At 34.9% G+C, this 19,936-nt stretch overlaps 2 protein-coding genes across 2 annotated transcripts; both read left to right on the top strand.

The window, feature by feature from the left end:
* The first annotated feature begins 3,420 nt into the window (after positions 1-3,420).
* Positions 3,421-6,880, top strand: LOC130818065 (60S ribosomal protein L19-1-like). Its single transcript, XM_057684095.1, has 5 exons — positions 3,421-3,691; positions 4,807-4,929; positions 5,320-5,633; positions 6,403-6,467; positions 6,557-6,880. The coding sequence occupies exons 1-5, from the start codon at positions 3,580-3,582 to the stop codon at positions 6,579-6,581; spliced, it is 639 nt and encodes a 212-aa protein (XP_057540078.1). The 5' UTR covers positions 3,421-3,579; the 3' UTR covers positions 6,582-6,880.
* A 2,268-nt stretch (positions 6,881-9,148) lies between these two features.
* On the top strand, positions 9,149-12,258 carry LOC130818157 (60S ribosomal protein L19-1-like). The gene is made up of 5 exons (XM_057684216.1): positions 9,149-9,405; positions 10,498-10,620; positions 11,019-11,332; positions 11,891-11,940; positions 12,030-12,258. The coding sequence occupies exons 1-5, from the start codon at positions 9,294-9,296 to the stop codon at positions 12,061-12,063; spliced, it is 633 nt and encodes a 210-aa protein (XP_057540199.1). The 5' UTR covers positions 9,149-9,293; the 3' UTR covers positions 12,064-12,258.
* Positions 12,259-19,936: the final 7,678 nt, after the last annotated feature.

Genomic DNA, 19,936 nt, shown 5'->3' with positions numbered 1-19,936 from the left:
GTCTTCCTTTAATTATGTTGTTTTTATTTGTTGGGCTGAAATTATGAAAAAATAAAATGTCGATTATATACTAAAAAAAATTTGCCGAAAATCTCGGAGAGGCGAAGCACCTACCTACCCCTAACTAAGTTCCGCATAATTCCTTTCAAGTTTTTGTATTCTCCTTTAAACACATTAATATTAATCCTATGTTAGATGTTGGATGGAGCCCATTGATTGGTGAATCACTTTAGAGTTTAGATCTTTGTCTTGATTATTTCTTTATTATTGTCATTCATTATATTAACTTGTATATTTAATTCCTACATTATGACACATCATAAACATCTATCTAAATTTCATTTTGTGATCCTTGAGCATCTCTTCTTTTAGAGTGCATGTTCAAGAACCTTGATGCAGGGTCATTTTGACTTTTTTTAATTTAGTTAATTCGTGGAGGCAAGTTTAGTAATTTTGTTTTAAGATTGTTAAATTTGATTTTGGTCTCTATATAAAAGCCTAAATCATCATTGGAAATAGTGTCTATAAAGTTAATACATATAGAACTAAGATTAGAGGGTGAAAAGATTTTTTTATATTTGTTTAAAATTGTGTTATTAATAGTTGTAACACTATGTAAAATAATGTAACTTATACAAAATAAATAAAATTGTATATCATACGAGTACTATCTTGTTATTAACACGGATAAAAGTAAATTCATTTATAATTATAATTTAAGGATACTTAATAATAAATAAAATATGAAAATATATATTATAACATCATCATAGAATTTTGGGGAGAAAATTTTTTATAAGAGGGTGACACATAAACAATTTGGTAAAAATAATGTCGGTATTTTATTTTAATGATAGTTATTATAGATTATAGATATTCATTAGTTTTTGGTAAAGTTGTAGAAATTTTATATTTTCTAGCTCCTCTACTACCCTCTAATCAAAAACAATTTATATAAATCATTTAAAAAGTTGAAAAAACAAAAAAAAAAAAAAAAATTGTAAGCTGAGAATCAAATTACATATTAACTGGAAAGCAAATGTCATTTTTGCAAACTAATTAAGATCCAACGTTCAATTTTCACTTAATACTCTTTCCATTTGCTTACTATGTAATAAAAAAAGTTATAAGCTACTCCTTAAATTAAGGTGATTTAACAATAATCAGCCAACATCCAGGCTTTACACAACCACTCAAACGAGATGGTCTTACGATAATACCATCTCTATTTGATTAGTACATTATACACTTGTAGTCTTTAAGTGAACGTTTATAATCTTAAAGTAATCACTTAGAATTTTCAAGTGATTAATTATAACCTTAAAACTACCATCTTTTCATAATCTTAAATGATCACTTATAACCTTTAAATGATCTTTTATGGTCTTAAAGTAATTAATTAGAGAATTGGGCTGATTATATGTATCCGTTCCAAGGTGAAATAGTTTCATATGTATCACCATCTTTAGTGAGACTGTCGCACTTGTGAGACACATCTTATTTGGCTGACCTTTATATCTAGGGGTGGAGTAAACATTTATTAATTTTTTAAAGGTCTTGTGCAGTTTCAAAATTTATGATATTTTTCTAACAACTTTGTATTTTTAACACTTAACACATATAACGTAATTTAATATTGAGGCTGCCATTTTTTCGGGGTCTTGTGCAGTCGAACGTGTTGAACATGCTCAGAACTTTCCCTATTTATATCAATTAAAAAACTTAAATGGTCAATTTCGAGACTTAAAAGACCAATTTTAAAGTTTTGGAAGATGACATTTTAACTCATAAAATTTGGCTATTTCAAGATTTTAAAAGCCAATTCCAAGATTTAATAGACCTATTTCAAGACTTAAATTTTTTATTTCAACTTTAAGATATGATAACTCAAACATTAAAATCGATGTAAAAAACTTTTAAATCAACATTTTGTGAGACACATCTTTTTTGGCTGACCTTTATATCCAGCGGTGGAGTAAACATTTATTAATTTTTAAAGGTCCTGTGCAGTTTCAAAATTTATGATATTTTCTAACAACTTTGTATTTTTTAACACTTAACATATACAATGTAATTTAATATTGAGGCTGCCATTTTTTCGGGGCCCTGTGCAGTCGAACATGTTGAACATGCTCAGAACCTCCCCTGTTATGAATTAATAAACTTAAATGGTCAATTTCGAGACTTAAAAGACCAATTTAAAAGTTTTGAAAGATGACATTTTAACTCATAAAATTTGGCAATTTCAAGATTTAAAAAGCCAATTTCAAGATTTAATAGACCTATTTTAAGACTTAAAATTTTCATTCCAACTTTAAGATAGGATGACTCAAACATTAAAATCGATATAAAAAACTTTAAAATCGATATTTTGTGAGACACATCTTATTTGGCTGACCTTTATATCCAGGGGTGGAGTAAACATTTACTAATTTTTTAAAGGACTTGTGGAGTTTCAAAATTTATGATATTTTTCTAACAATTATGTATTTTTAACATTTAACATATAAAACGTAATTTAATATTGAGACTGCCATTTCTTGGGGCCCTGTGCAGTCGAACACGTTGAACATGCTCAGAACCTCTCCTGTTTATATCAATTACAAAACTTAAATGGTCAATTTCGAGACTTAAAAGACCAATTTTAAAGTTTTGCAAGATGACATTTTAACTCGTAAAATTTTGCAATTTCAAGATTTAAAAAGCCAATTCCAAGATTTAATAGACCTATTTCAAGACTTAAAATTTTCATTCCAACTTTAAGATAGGATGACTCAAACATTAAAATCAATATCAAAAACTTTAAAATTGACATTTTAAATCTTAAAATTGGTATTTTGAAGTCCTAAAATTATTATGCCAGACAAAAATTATTGAATTTAGGCCAATCGCACGACGTAAGCCGTCTTACAAGAGACTCATTGTTCACATGGGCGGAGTAAAAATTGACATTCTTTGAAGGCCCTGTGCAATTTCGTAAATTATAATAATTTTTATATGATGTAATTTAATATTAAGACACCTAATATGTTGGGGCCCTGTGCAGTCGAATTTGTTGACTATGGTCAAAACTTCCCCTGATTGTTCATGTTCAATCATGTATAGAACTTGCAGCTCGTCTTGTATGAGACCGTTTCACCATGAGACCGGCCCACATAATTAGCCCATTACTTTAATTAATTACTTTAAGATCGTAAGTGATCGTTTTAAGGTTATAAGTAATCATTCTAAAACTATAAAAGTAATTATTTTAAAATTATAATTAATTATTTTAACGTTATAAGTAAGCACTTTAAGACAAAAATATATAGTGGCCAGTCAAATAGAAATGATCTCACTGTAAGATCGTCTCATTTAAGAATTAGAGGAGAACTTAATGCATAATGGAGTATATTGAAACGATTAAACCGAAACCCGAAAGCCCACAATTCATTCCAAAAAGAGGGCCCAATTTACTAATCTATTGTTATTGTTACTTGTTAGGGTTTAGCATTCCCCACTAAAACTACCCACTTATCGGACTATAACCTGGCCGTTTCATTTCTCAGCAGTGAAGAAAGCAGGGTTTGATTTGCAAAAATGGTTTCGTTGAAGCTTCAGAAGCGGCTCGCCGCTAGTGTTCTTGGTTGTGGAAAGAAGAAGACCTGGCTTGATCCTAATGAAACTTCTGAGATCTCCTTGGCTAATTCTCGTAACATTTTCTTTCCTCCTTTTCTATTTAAATTTGTTAAATTGCATTGGTTGATATTGGATTAATCCGCATCTTAAATCAAAAGGAGTTGAGAATTTTTGTTATTTTACTCTATCAAATGCAGAATCCAGTTTTAAAATATGCTTATACATATTTGAAATTAGGGTTTGGATTTTCGCATACGTTTTTTCAATTAGGATTTGGATTTTCGCGTATGTTGTTTTTAAAGTAGGGTTTGATTTTAGCACATTTTGTTTTTAAACTAGGGCTTGATTTTCGCATATGATGTTTTTTCTAAATTAGGGTTTGGATTTTCGCACATAGTAGTTCTTGGAAATCGTTGTCATTTCGAGGATTTTATCTGTGCGTAAATTAAATTTGTCTGTTTTGTTTCAAGGGCGTTCTTCCCATATTGTAGTTGTGATGGAGATGTGCTCTTGCTTGCAATGGATAAGACATTATGTGCATAATTTTTTTTATTATTCATGCATGTTTGTGTTTGGTTAGCTCCTTTAGATGTGTACTATTATATTATCAGCACTCAACTATTGTTGGAAATCAATGATGAGGTTGGTTTCTGATGTGTTGTTAGTGCAAATAAGAATCTATCCTCTCTGCTTGAGCAATCTCTTGGTCAATGGAGATGTGCTCCAATGTTATTGGATTACATTTTTTGTTTGTGGAATTGTAAGTAACATGTTCATACTCAATCCGATTTGAGTTTCCTTACTTTTGAGGATGAAACTTGTTTGAATATACCTTCTTATTTGTTGAGCATTAGGGATAAATTCCATTTTATTTTATAGCATCAATATGTACATTTTAAGAATTTGATTGATATGTCTACATAAATTGTACTGTTTTTATATATTTTTAGTTTGTTCAAGTGGGATTCCATTTGTGAAGTGGTAGTTTAATAATGATAGTGTCTCCATCTAATGGAGGTTATAGGTACATGGAATATGTGTAAGGATGGTTGATAGCTTCGATATAATGTATCATGTAAAATTCTTTCTCTTGCTAATTATTGTTTATCTATTTTAAAGAGTAGTCACTTTTATCATGGACGAGTGCATACATAAGTTGTAAATAACATCATAATTGTAACTTTTCAGGACAAAACATAAGAAAATTAATCAAAGATGGATTTATCATCAGGAAGCCAGCAACTATCCATTCTCGTTCCCGTGCTCGCCGAATGAAAGAGGCAAAGAGGAAAGGGCGTCACTCTGGATATGGTAGGTTTAGTGATGACTTTTATTTCTGATATTGGTCTAATGTCCAGGATCATGCTGAATTGTTCACAAATGTTCTATTGACAACTTTATTTGCTGAACATTTTGTAAGTTCTTGTTTAATAAGGATTTTATGTCTTGTGATTGTAGGAGTTTTGTGATGTCTTAAGTCTGTTATTTCTATTATTTTCATTATTTTTTTTTCTGATGATCGTAAAGTTGAATCCTTTGAAACATCTCTGCTATTTCTTTGAACGTGATTTTAATAATTGTTCTTTTGCTGCTTTGTTTGGATGAAAAATAGCTATGATGTGTAATCCACTTGGGAGTTCATAATTGTTCTTGTGAAGAACCTTTTTGACAATCCTGCTGATTTTGTACATTGAATCATAGGTAAACGTAGGGGTACTAGAGAAGCCAGATTGCCAACAAAAGTCCTCTGGATGAGGAGGATGCGTGTGCTGAGGCGCCTTCTTCGTAAATACAGAGAATCCAAGAAAATTGACAAGCACATGTATCATGACATGTACATGAAGGTCAAAGGTAATGTCTTCAAGAACAAGCGTGTGCTGATGGAGAACATCCACAAATCAAAGGCTGAGAAGGCAAGAGAAAAGACACTCTTTGATCAATTTGAGGCTAGGCGTGCCAAGAACAAGGCCAGCAGGGAAAGAAAGATTGCTAGAAGAGATGAACGTCTGGCTCAGGTGAGATCCTAATTGTTATGGAACAAACGTCACTGCCCTCCCTCCAAGTTCCAACCCCACCCAAATATAAGGATCTCCAACCAATTTTGTTCTTTTGTTGAATACAATCTTCTTAGAGTGCAAGTGTTCTTTTAGAAGCAAGGGACTTGGTTAATAAAATCAATTTAACTGCATCTACTTCTGGGCTTGGATTATATAGAATAGTGATTTATTATATACAATACCTTAGGGAACGGCTTACTAGATTTGTTCCATTTGTGTCTCTTCTGGTAGGAGAATGGCAATTAAAGTTCAATGCTAAGATATTGTATAAATGAGATGTGACAATTGAATAGTGTAATTTATGTCAAATGTTAAAATAGAACTGATTTGCTTTGCTAGTGTCTTAGGTCCCCAGAATGATTACAAAACTTAATTAAGGTGATTTGGGTTGCATGAGAGGAGTTAGTTTATGATTTGAAAATGTGGGTCAAAAGTGAAATCAGAACTGGTTTGCTTTACTGTTTCATGACCCCATTATTGTTAACAGAAGTTGAATGAGTTATTTGGTTTGCATGAGAGGATTTACTTCAATATTGTTCTTGAGACTTAAATTTTAAGGTGTAATTAAACACTTTTCCTTTGCCTACTTGTGAGGGATCATCTTTTGGTTGTGATCACCTTCTGTGTATGATAATTGTAGTGGCAAACAATGCAAAATTAATTTTTGTGCTAGTAAGTTTAATTGGAATTCAATTGCAGTACTCTTGACTTTTTGTTCTTTATGCAGGGGCCGCAGGGCCCTATCGAGAAAGCTCCAGCTCCAGCTGCAGCCCCAGCCCCAAAGCCTGCCGTGTACGTAAACCTAATATTATTATAGTTGCTTTCTCAAATTTCAAATAATTTTTTGTTTTCTAATATATTTCTTTTGTTATACCTTACAGGCCTACCAAGAAATCCAAGAAGTAAAGCAATTGATATTGAATTAAACTTTGAGGAGGGTTCTGTACTTCTGTTTTTGTTTTAGCAACTGTGGAAAGACCTGGTGAAATACCATATTACAAATTTTTGCTGTTGAAGTTAGTTTTTAGATGACTTTATTTCTTTTCTAGACAGACATTTTTATTTGCCATGTTTGATGTAGCTGCCAAGGACCTGAACTACTGCACAGTCTCATTAATTTTGATGTCTGATTTGAAATTGTTTCAGAAAATTTATATGCATGCTGTGAATTTGATGTATGTTTTTTGCTGGTGCTTCCTTCCCAATCGCTATTAACGATTATTATGGTGCTGAAGGGTGGGGTATGTTTTTTTCTAGTTGCGTGCGAGAATTGATATTAATAGACGACCTAATGCATGCTCGTGTTAGAATCTTAATTTAGGGGCAAATAACACATCTTGAAGATTGAGTATTCTCCTTATTTTTCTCGTATACCTGTCTTGACATTTTGAAACTAAACTCAAACAAGGAGAAGCAGTTTGTCTAGGGCTTATATGTTTACAAGTTGGCGAGTGATCAATGTGTATCATTGTCGTTAATGTCATTTCTAGTCACCTAATCCAAAATAAATGGATTTGAGTTGAAATTTTTGACTAATTAATTAAATTGACCTATTCAATTTAATCTGTTTTTAAAATGGGTTAGGTTAAGGTTAATTTTTTAAATCTAAGATAAACATGTAATAGGCCTGTTTAAAAATTTGATGTGTTGAATCATTTATTTGCATCTTAAATGGTGGGTCATAAAAAGTAAAAAGTATAAATTACCGGTTGGGTCATGAGCCACAATATAATTTTAATCGGGTACTCGTTGACTAGTTTATTGCAGAGGAAAATTTTTTTAAAGGGTTTTTTTGCTTGTGTTGATGTAAAAATTGCAAGACATCAATTCTTAGTTGACAATGGTGAAATGAAAATGTGAAGATGATGATGGTGAAACGAAAGTTTGAAGATGCAATTGTTTCTTATGTGCATTTTTGCAGAATGATAATTGATGAAGGTTTCTTATTTTCTGATAAAATATTAGTCAAGTATTCCAGACTTCAGCAACAATGATTCAGATTTCAGACCTTGCTTGGCCTTCAGTGGAAGATTTTTGTTGATTGGATGAAAGCAAAGCACAGCTTTTAATACCCATCAGCAAATAAGAACATGCAAAAAATAAACGTAGGAGTATTTATGGAAGCCTTCGGGTACCCGTGTCCCGACTGATTTATCCGGGTCCTCAAATATCGGGTATCCGAATAAATCGGAATGGAACACTGACCGTTAAAATAGTTACCCGACTAATCGGGTTTTCAGTTATGAACACCCTTAACATGTATAACCCTTTTAATTAAATGAGTTAATTTTTATTTTAAACAATTAAATTAACCTGAATTTAATTTATTTTATATTTTCACATTTTTCATAATAAATACAAAACAAAAATCTTATAAAATAAAATTATAAAATTGAAACCAATAAATAATATAGAGTCCATTTAAAAACCATAAAACAAAACAAAAAACATTAGATATGTTAAGTGCATCCAAATTAAGTTGATTTGATTTTCAATTCAATTAACTAAAATAATTTAGATTCATATGAAGAGATTTTTGATTTATTTAGATAAGATCTGAACCTCAACTTCACTTGACTTAGATTTTTAACATGCTTACTAATGAGTGTTTCTTACAATTAGCAATTTCTCTAGATTTCATTAGATCATGGGTGGCATTATTGTTAGTGGCGAACCAAGGATTGATACTAAATTTTAAATATTAAGATTCCTTAAACTTGAATAAAACAATTAGATAATAAAAATAAAATTGGTAGGGTTATGATATTTTTATTTAATATATTTAATAATTTTTTAAAGAAATTCAATAAAATTTATAATTTATTATAGACCCTTGGCATAGTCAAGAGTCAGGGTAAGGATGTGCATAAATTAGATGTGCATGAATTAGGTCTGAATCAGGTCCAATCTAATCCAAATGTAAATTGATTAATTTTTGTGGACTCATACTTGGAGCCAGACCATTAAGGTTTGAAAAGTTAGAATCAAAAACCCAATTCGTTGGTTTTGATCTGTTTAGAGTTCTAAACGAATCTTAAATAGGTTTTAATTTAATTATTCATACTTAAACTTTTTTACATTTTAAAGGTTTCACTAGTATTAAAATGGGTTTATAAATTATAGTATATAAGCCTAAATTGAATCCAAATAAATATAGAAATAGATTAGAACAAACTTAAATATTTATTTTGACTTGTATAATATGTCGGGTCTAGAGCGAGTAAATCATAAATGGATCCAAAAAGACTAGACCTAGACCCAAGCACATTTATTTGTTTGAATCCAAATTGAATGGATTTCAAAAAATTTAACCCATACTCTAAACACAAATTTTCGTATAAAATTGTCTTATTAATCAGATGAATCTAACGAAAGAGCGAAAAGCATGTGATCACATTTTAACAAGTATGTTACCAATCGTTATAAATATACGACCAATTTTAAGAAGTACGTGATTACTTTTAACATGTGATCACTATTTAACCAAATTGATTACTATAAAGTATGTATGTGATTACTTAACCGTCTATCATTGGATTTTAGCTGCATTTGCCATCAAAGCTTCCCAAATACTGTCAACCTCGCCACTCATATCTCTGCACTCAGAAAGCTTCAGATATGGTGTCGCTAAAGCTTCAGAAGCGGCTCGCCGCTAGTGTCCTTGGTTGTGGAAAGAAGAAGACTTGGCTTGATCCTAATGAAACTTCTGAGATATCCATGGCTAATTCCCGTAACTTTCTATTTCATCTTTTTCGATTTGAATTTATTGAACTTCATTGATTGATTTTGGAGCATCTTGCATCTTATACGAGAGTAGATAAGAATTTTTTGTATGAAATCGTCAAAAGCAGAATTCAGTTTAATTAGTGCCTTTGCACATTTTTGAAATCAGAGTTTCGATATTCGTATATGATGTTCTTAAATTAGGGTTTGAATGCTCTCACATAGTTCTTCATGGAAATCGTTTTGATTTTCTAGTGGGTAAATTTAATTCGTCTGTTTTGTTTTGAGCGTTCTTCTCGTTTTGTAATTGTGATGGGGATGTGCTATTGCTTGTAAGAGAAAATTTTTTTGTGTTATCATGGCTGTTTGGTTTCTAGAGGTCAAAATTTGTTATCTTTTCTTTTTAGTTAGCTCCATTAGAGGTATGTTATTGTATTATGCGCACTCAACTACTCTACAAAATGCATGAGAAGTTGTGCTTTCTAAGATGTCATCGGTGGGAATAAGAATACATCCTTTCTGCTTGAGCAGTGGAAATGTATTCCAATGTTATTGGATTACATTCTTTGCATGGACCTTATTTTCATGAGAAATTATGGTTTCTAAGACCTTGCTCATAAGAATGAATTCTGTTTGCATGGACCTTATTTTCTCATCTTTAAGGACAGATTCCATTTTGTTCCAGGGCATTGTTTTGTGGATTGTTTAGGAGTTGTTTCGTCTACACTGATTAGTTTTCTAGTATGGAAATCACTTGTTAAAGTGGTTGTTTAGTATGAATGTTGTGTCTCCTTGTGATGCAAATTATAGTCTATAGGTTACATGGAATACATTAAGGATGAAAATTTGCTCGGAAACAATGTCTCGTGTAGCTGCCTGTTATGTTAGATTTCAAGAGCTTTGATTCTTCATCCTTTAACTATTTTTTGCTTGATATTGTGTCTCTTGCTAATCAATCACTTAGTCCAACTTGTGGGAGTTTTTTGAGTCATTTCTTGCAAACTCTAAGGGGTGATTGGAGTATTAGTTTATCAGTTGTAAAGCTTGCTCTCTTTTAACACCAATTCTTGTGAATAACCTTTCAAATATTTTTTTTCAGGACAAAACATAAGAAAATTGATTAAAGATGGATTTATCATCAGGAAACCAGCTAATATCCATTCTCGTTCCCGTGCTCGCCGAATGAAAGAAGCAAAGAGGAAGGGGCGCCACTCTGGATATGGTAGGTTAGATTAGTGATTCTTGTTAGCATTATTGGTTCCAATGTCTCGGCTCTTGTGAATGTTTTTGTGACAAGTAGTTCTCTGATTTTGTACTGCTATAACATAATCTGTTAATAAGGATATGTTTGCCATGTGGTTGTTGGTATTTTATGTTGTCTTGAGGTTATCATTTCTAATATGTTTGTTACCATTTAATTTCTATTGGTCAAAATGTCGAATTCTTCACACTCGCCCGCTGTTTCTTTAAACTCAAATGTACTATATGTTCCTTTGCTGTTTTGTTTTCCACTTTTCTTAACCAATACACTGGACTGTTCTGAAAAAAGTGGTAATATTTTACCCACTAAGATATGAAGAACCTTTTTGACTATCCTACTATTTTTGTGTAACATCATAGGTAAACGTAGGGGTACTAGAGAAGCAAGGTTGCCGACGAAAGTTCTTTGGATGAGGAGAATGCGTGTGCTGAGACGCCTGCTCCGCAAGTACCGGGAATCCAAGAAAATTGACAAGCACATGTATCATGACATGTACATGAAGGTCAAAGGTAATGTCTTCAAAAACAAGCGTGTGCTGATGGAGAACATCCACAAGTCAAAGGCTGAGAAGGCTAGAGAAAAGACCCTCTCTGACCAGGTTGAGGCAAGGCGTGCCAAGAACAAGGCTAGCAGGGAAAGAAAGATTGCTAGAAGGGATGAACGTCTAGCTCAGGTGAGATCCTTATTATTCTGGAATCAACTCCCCTGTATTCTAAGAGCGTAGTTGTCGTATCATTTAGTTGAATACCTTCTGATAATGTAACTGTTGTGTTAGTTTCAAACAATTAAATCTCTAGCTAATCTAGTCTTGGTCTATATGGAACATTGATTTATTTAATGCTAGACATAAGGGAAGTTCCTACTAGATTCATTCTGTTAGTGTCTCCCAGGAGAATGGCAATTGGAGCTGAATATTGTGTTGTGTGTTGTGTGTTGCGTGTTGCGTGAGATGTGTCAATCGAGTACTAAAAATTAAGTTGAATAAGGTGTGTGTTGCTTTGCATGAGATGATTTGTGGCCATTTGAGTTCTGAGACTTTAAGTCTTAAGGAATAGAGTTGCTTTGCCTTCTTTTGAGGGATCCTCATTTAGTTTTTATCACCATTGCTGTGTGACAATCACCTGTAAATGTTATTGTCCAATGTAATGGAGATATGGAATAATGACGATTATATTGCTAATAGGTTTGATTGGAATTCCGTTGTCAGAATATGACTTCATTCTCTATGCAGGGCCCTGTCGAGAAAGCTCCAGCACCAGCAGCAGCCCCTAAGCCAGCAGTGTACGTATAAACTTTATATTAATACAGTTGCTTTCTGTAATCGGATTACATTTTCGGTTTTCTAATATCGCTTGTTGGTCACCTTGCAGGCCAACCAAGAAATCCAAGAAGCAAAGCAGTTGATTTCAAAGTAAATTTCGAGAAGGGTTCTATTTTTTGTTGGAGCAACTGTGCAAGACCGCTAGATTAGTGAAACAAACTTGTACTTTCTTGTGCTTGAAATCCAATTTTTGACCCAAGATTCCAAAAGTGATGGTCATTCTTTTTTGTGTTTGACTTTTTTTAAAAATATTCTCAAATTAGATAATTTTATGACGAGTGCATTTTTTTTGGCCGCTCTAATATACGTTTATTGTTTTAAAGTGATTTTTTATAAGTTATAACCCTAATGTGATTACTCATAATTTTAATGTAATTATTTTTAATTGTTTAAAAAATGAGTTAAGACGTTAAAATGATTATTTATAATCTTAAAATGATTAATTAGAGAAATTAATTTATTATATGGATTCATTTACACTATGTTTGGATAATAGTTTTGGAGAGAGAAAAAAAAGAGAAAGGAAAGGAAGGGAAGAAAAATAGAAGGGAAATAGTTTTTGTTTGTATAGGAAGGAATGAAAGGGAAAGAAAGGAATAGAGAGATTAGAGTCTTAACAAAAAGTATTTATTAAATCCTTCCAATTCTTTCTCTTAAATCCCAACCCTCTCATTTTGCTATCCAAGCAAGGAATTTTTCCTCCCTTTAAAACTCTCCCCTTTCTTTCTCTCCATTTCCTTCCATCAAACACACCCTTAATAATGAGACGGTCTCATACTAGATAAATTGTTTTTTCACAAATTCTTGTGAGAGACGGTCTTTTTGATAGAGCATCTTTAATTTGGTCGGCCCATTATATATTTATTTTTAGATATTATAAGTAGGCATTAAAAATGGTGTAAGTAGATAGTTAAGATATTGAAAGTAGGCATTAAGAATACAGTAAGAAAGCATTAAGGATAATGTAAATAGACATTAAAAATATGGTAAGTAGGCATTAATCTTTAATGGACTGGACTTGAGATACGTCTCTCAAAATGACGATCTCTCAAGAGTTTAGCTTTTGGTTTTTTACCTCTTTTCAATTCATAAGGTATTATAAATTAATGCTACACACAATAAAAGTCTTATCAATGTAATTGTTTTCTTGTTTAAAATTAGTTTAAATGGCAATAAATGGCTACGAGTGGCTACAAACATATTCGTTGAAGTTTTCCATCAGTAACTTCTTGGTTAAAGCTTTTTTGAGTCATTACTCATATACAGGGTGTTTGGTATGGGAATATAAGATGTAATAGAAAGAGAAATGATAAAGAGAGGTAAAGATAAGAATATGGGTTGTATTTATATATTGTTTGGTATAAAAATATAACGAAAAAACTTATTTGTTTATAGAAAGGGAATTTGTTACTAGACATAAATGAGTGGTAACAAAATAAGGGTATCCACCATTATCCTCAAGAAAGGGATTAGGTTAATCTAATATCATACCAAACAAAAAATATTAAGTGATAGTAATTGGATCCTTTACTTAGTATTAAAAAGTTCATACCAAACACCCCAAACTCAAGTTGCTTTTACCATTATTTTGCAAATTCAACATATTGATCAACATTAATGGTTAACATATTGTTCAAGGGATGTGTCACTAAACATTGTCTCACTTGATCTATAGATGTATTGTTCCTTCGAAGTTTCCTCTTCGTTTTAGGGACTTGGAGCACGAATGCAATTTTCAGAATCGTAAGAAGAAACAATATTTTCTTTTGCCATCTATAAAATTTTCAGAATGAAAGAAAAAACAATATATTCTTTGGCCATATATTAAGAGAACTACACCCTCAAACTTCTTCAATTTGACAAATTTCATCAACATTTGCTTTGACTTGTCATATTTATGTAAATTAATTGAGTAGTGTTTGTTGAGACTTAAGACCATCGAAATAAAATCAGATTTAATACAAATTAAATCGAACAAAAAAATAGTCAAACTGAATTTTTTATTTGGTGTTTGGATTTTCACCAATTTACTTACTGAGCCAAGTCAACTAGGCTCAGATGAAGGAAGCTACGAAGACTCAAGGGAACCAGCAAACAGCAACAGCAAAGGGAAAAACCATATTGATGTTTCTGATGAAGTTTATGAAGATTCTGATAGTTCTGCACTTGGTCTTGTACTAAGGCCATCAACACTGAATCTTGATGACTCTATTCGGACCAAGATAGCCCAAGAGAAGGTGAACTAATTATGGAAGGCCAAACACGAAAGAACAAACAAGAGAAGCCAACAGCAAGAGCAGAACATGAGAGATCAGACATGCAGCATAGTCTGATCAAACCTAATGACCAGGCTACCTTGACAGATCAGACTAGGTGTGACCGAAGTTCAGGGGAGGACGTGGAGGGTAGAATTAGAATCTCTCTACATGGGCCTTGCTGTCATGGGCTAAGAATCCTCCTCACAGTCACCGGAAGTGCGCAGAAAACAAAGGCGAAGGTCGTGCAGTCAACAGGCAAACACTGACAGAAGGCTATCCTTGTATTCTGTTTTCTGTTTTAATTTTTAATATGCACATGTATTTCACGTGGGCAATATGACCGTTATGGGTAGTTGCTTGACGTGTATTCTCTCTTGTTTTGATCATGTAATCTAGTTCTACATATATGTGGCTCCATCATTGTAAAAGGCAAGTTTGATCAATAAAATTCAGAAAATTCACTAAGTGTTTTGTTCTTTTCAATTGTTGTGCAATTGGGTTACTAAGGGTCAGTTTTACCCTTCATTGATGTACGTGTTCTTGAGTGTTCTTTAAGACTCTACATCACCCTATCCATAGACACTGATAACTCTATCGTAGATCAACGGAGGAAGCCTTGAATCGTGTTGCATTGAAGCTTGGCAGTCCAGTTCAATCAAGACAATCCTTGGTGCCAGTTCTTGGAATATTCCCTTGTGTTTGTGACTCAAATCCAATTTTGTGCGTTGAATTCTTCATTCCCCACCAATAATTGGATCAATTGGTATCAGAGCAAGAACGTGTAGGGCCTGAACATTATCCTTATTCATCTGTGAAGACGAATTCTCAACATCATGTCTGAATGATCAGAGAAATCAAAATTCAGAGAATTAGGGCGATTTCTTTTCGTGTGCAATTGCAGTGGCGAAGCCTCTGAAAATCCGGTTGTTTTTCTTCCTTTTGTTAAATTTCTTTGTGAATTAATGTTCCTGGATATAATTTTGTGCATTTCAATTGAATTTGATTGATAAACGTGCATGCATTGATCTGATTTACACAGAAAGTAATCTGAAACCCCCAAGACCCTAGTTTTTGAAGGATTTTCTGAGCACTGCGATTAAATTCTTTGCTTCTGTGCATAATTCATTCGATTAAATAATCAATCATCATGAATATGGAAGAGAAATTTGATGCACTAGTTAATATGGTCACTCAATTGAACCTAACTGTCACTGAGTTAAAGAATGATGCACCACAACATCAACAACTTAACCCTAACACTGAGAATGCGAGGGAGGAAAAATCCATGAGAGTTGACGTGCGAGAGTTTGATGGCACCTCACATGACCCAGAGACATACATTGAGTGGGAGAAAGGGGTGGAACAATATTTCGAATACAAGGACACCCACCCAGATCACCAATACGAGATTGCAAAAGTAAAACTAACTAAACTAGCTGCAACCTGGCTCGAAGGGGTTCAGAGGCAAAGAGTGCTGAGGACAGACCTAAGATCAACTCATGGGAGAAACTTAGGAAGCATCTTAGGAGGAAATATGTCCCAACCAACTACAAAAAGCAGCTGTACACAAATTGGAGCAACCTAAGACAAGGAACCAAATCAGTATCAGATTATAATCAAGAAAGAGAGAGGTTGACCGTTCTGTGTGAAATAGATGAACCTGAAGAGCTGAAGATTGGAAGGTTCTTAGGTGGGTTGAGGGAAGACCTGAGGGAGAAAGTAGAAGTGATCCAAAACTGACCTATAAGTGGGCTTGTAACAGTGCTTTGATCTTTGAGAAGTCAGCAAAGAGGAAGGCTGCACAGCCTGCACACACATTCAGTAGAGGTAGAGAAACCAGCAGCTATAGGCAACCTGCACAGCACCTTTCTGACAGTAGGGGAACAGCAGCACAGACCTCCTGTTAGCCACCAATGGGTACTGGACCCAACCCGGATCCGTGGATCCGTATCCGTTTTCACGGATCTGGGTCCTAAAAATATAGACCCGTCGGATCCGGGTCCTTTTAAATTTCACGGGTCCGGATCCGGATCTGAGAAAAATACTCGGACCCGGACCCGCGGATCTGAAGGACCCGTTTTTTTTTTTATTTTTTTTTTTATATTTGCCTAACTGTAACCCTAGCTATTAGCTGCCCTCTCGACCTCTCCCATTCCCATTTCCCAGTTGCCATCCATCAACGCTGAAAAGTGAAAAGACTAAAAACCCAATTCCCAAACTCCCATCTCCCGAGTCCCATCTCCCGACTCCCGAGTTGCTCGCAGTCTCCCGACGGCCGACTCCCTCGCTCCCAGTCCCCTTCTGGCCTTCTCCCTCCGACCCTCCCTCGCTCCCAGTCCCCTTCTCCCTCCGACCCTTCCTCGCTCCCAATCCCCTTCTCCCTCCGACCCTTCCTCACTCCCAGACTCCCTCCCTCTGCCTCGAGACCTCGACAGTCGACTTCTCCCAGTAACCCAGTAGCGCCATTCATCACCTTCAACAGTCGACTCGTCCACTAGAGGTAATGAACCCTAATTTTTTTATTTTTTTATTTTTTTTTCTACAATACTTTTGATTTGTGTTGAATTGTTGAGTAGTTTTTAACATTAGTCTATAAATATTCGCTTTATTGCAATCTAAACACATTTTTTTAAAAAATAAAAAATAAAATAAAACTGGACCCGTTTTGGACCCGGATCCGGTACTGGATCCGCAGTATCCGCGGATCCGGATCTGGGTCTTACAAAACTGGACCCGCGGATCCGGGTCCGGATCTGGATCCTGTTCTTGAAAACGGATTTAGATCCGGGTCCACCTGGACCCGTTCCAGATCCGACCTGTTGTCATCCCTAGCCACCATAATGCACCTCTTGTTACTCACACTAAAGGCAGCCTGCTGCCAAGGAGAGGGAAGTGAACCTTAAGGACATCATGTGCTTCAAATGCCATGGACATGGCCATTACAAGAGAAATTGTTCCAATGCACAAGCCTACACACAAAGGGAATGGGCTGAAATCCATAGTAGGAACGAGCTATGTTAGTGCACACAGGAGGAAGAGAAGCGGTCAAACTACCACCCACACCTAAGGATGAATATAAGGGATCCTTTAGAGTAAATAGCTTTGGTTTCATGGAGAAAATGGAGGGAAGTGCTACTGAGGAGAGTGAGGAGGAGGGAGACATAGAGCATGTTTACCCTAAGGAGGAGCTTCACAATCTGTTGATCAGGAGAAACCTTCACACAGTCCCACATGTCAAGAATTCAGACCAAAGAGAGAACATTTTTCAAACAAAATGTAAGATCGAGAATAAACTATGTGATTTGATCATTGATGGAGGCAGTGAATCCAATTGTGTGAGCAAAGAACTAGTCAAGACCTTGGGATTAACCACTAAACCTCACCCTCGACCTTACAAACTAAGGTGGTTGGATGATAGCACAGGGAATGCAGTTAGTAAGCAATGTTTGGTAAAATTTAGCATAGGCACATACCATGACCAAGTGCTTTGTGATTTTTTAGCCATGGATGCTTGTCATGTGTTGCTTGGGAGACCATAGCAACATGATAGAAAAACTATGCACAATGGTTACACCAATGTGTATTCCCTAAGGCATGAGGGTAAGACTAAGGAGTTGATGCCACTACCCCCTCACAAAGCCATACCTCCTACTAAGACCAAACCATCACCTACACACTTAATAGGTAGAAAAGAGTGTGACAGAGAGCTGAGATCAGGGAACCTAGTGTTTATGTTGTTTACTAAGGAGCTACCTTCGACACACACACCTATTCACCCATCTGTTTAGAAACTGATGGAGGAGCACCAAGATGTTTTTTCGGATGACCTACCCCAAGGTTTACCGCCCATAAGGGGAATTGAGCATCAAATCGATTTAATACTAGGGGCACCTATACCTAATAGACCAGCTTACAGGACAAACCCTACTGAGGCTAAGGAATTACAAAGACAGGTGGAAGAGTTGTTAGCAAGAGGATATGTAAGGGAGAATCTAAGTCCATGTGCTGTACCTACACTCTTAGTTCCTAAGAAAGATGGATCATGGAGAATGTGTGTAGATAGCAGGAGTGTAAATAACATTACTATTAAGTACAAATTTTCTATGCCTAGACTAGATGACATGCTAGATGAATTAGCAGGGGCATGCTGGTTTAGCAAAATTGATCTTAGGAGTGGCTATCACCAGATTAGGATGAGAGAAGGTGATGAGTAGAAAACAACATTCAAAACCAAATATGGATAGTATGAGTGGTTGGTGATGCCTTTTGGGCTAACTGGGGCTCCAAGCACATTTATGAGACTAATGAATGAGGTGTTGAGACCCTTTCTTGGGAAATTTGTGATAGTCTACCTAGATGACATACTGATCTATAGTATAACTATGAGTGAGCACCTTGAACACCTTAGGAAATTATTTGAAGTATTGAGGAAGCAGCAACTATATGGGAAGATAGAGAAATGTGCTTTTATGTTGTCTGAAGTGAATTTCCTGGGATTCATTATTGGGAAGGAAGGAATTAAGGTAGATCATGTCAAAATAGAAGCAATTAGCACCTGGCCTACACCTATTACCATCACTCAGGTGAGATCCTTTCATGGGTTAGCATCATTCTACAGGAGATTCATTAAAAATTTTAGTTCCATCATGTCACCCTTAACAGAATGCACAAAGAAGGGAGCTTTTGAGTGGACTACTGAGGCACAAGCAGCCTTTGAGCAGATTAAGGGGTTGATGTGTAAGGCACCTATTCTTAGACTACCTAACTTCACTAAACCCTTTGAGATTGAGTGTGATGCTAGTGGGAAGGGGATTGGAGCTGTATTGATTCAGGAGGGAAGACCTATTGCCTACTTTAGTGAGAAACTAAATGAGAGTAGACTTAACTATTCTACCTATGACAGAGAGTTCTATGCTATAGTGAGGGCATTACAAACATGGTCACACTACCTGAAAGTTCAACCCTTCATCTTACACTCAGATCATGAATCACTTAAGCACATCAATAGACAGAGTAAGTTGAACTCTAGGCATGACAAGTGGCTAGAATTCCTTCAATTCACATTTTCAGCTAAGTATAAGGCAGAGAAGGCTAATATTGTAGCTGATGCTCTAAGTAGAAGATATCATTTCTTAGCTATATTAGAAGCCAAAATATTAGGCTTTGAGATGATTAAGCCTTTATACTTGAGGACCCTGACTTAGGGGACATATACACTGAGTGCACACAGGGGCCAAGGGGACCTTTCTATATACAGGATGGATTTCTATTTAAAGGTAATAGGTTGTGCATATCTAGATCACCATTAAGAAATACCTTAGTCAAAGAAGTACATGAGGGAACACTAGCAGGACACTTTGGTATTCAGAAAACATTAGATATGCTAGCACAACATTTTTTTTGGCCTAAAATGCTAGGCACAGTGGGTAAGCACATTCTAAGATGTGAAGTTTGCATGAGGGCCAAACTAACCTTTCACAAAGGTGAATATAGACCTTTACCTGTTGCTAGCCACCCATGGAAATATGTGAGTGTGGATTTCACAGTAGCCCTACCTAGGACAGCAAGAGGGAAGGATGCCATAATGGTAGTAGTGGACAGATTTTCAAAGATGGCTCATTTCATACCTTGTAATAAGACTAGTGATGCTAGACACATAGCAAAGCTATATTTTGATGAGAACATTAGGTTGCATGGT

The sequence above is a fragment of the Amaranthus tricolor genome, chromosome 7 (assembly GCF_026212465.1).
Source record: "Amaranthus tricolor cultivar Red isolate AtriRed21 chromosome 7, ASM2621246v1, whole genome shotgun sequence".
NCBI classification, from domain to species: domain Eukaryota; kingdom Viridiplantae; phylum Streptophyta; class Magnoliopsida; order Caryophyllales; family Amaranthaceae; genus Amaranthus; species Amaranthus tricolor.
Note: the sequence above shows the minus strand (reverse complement) of the source record. Positions and strands in the feature narration are given on the sequence as shown.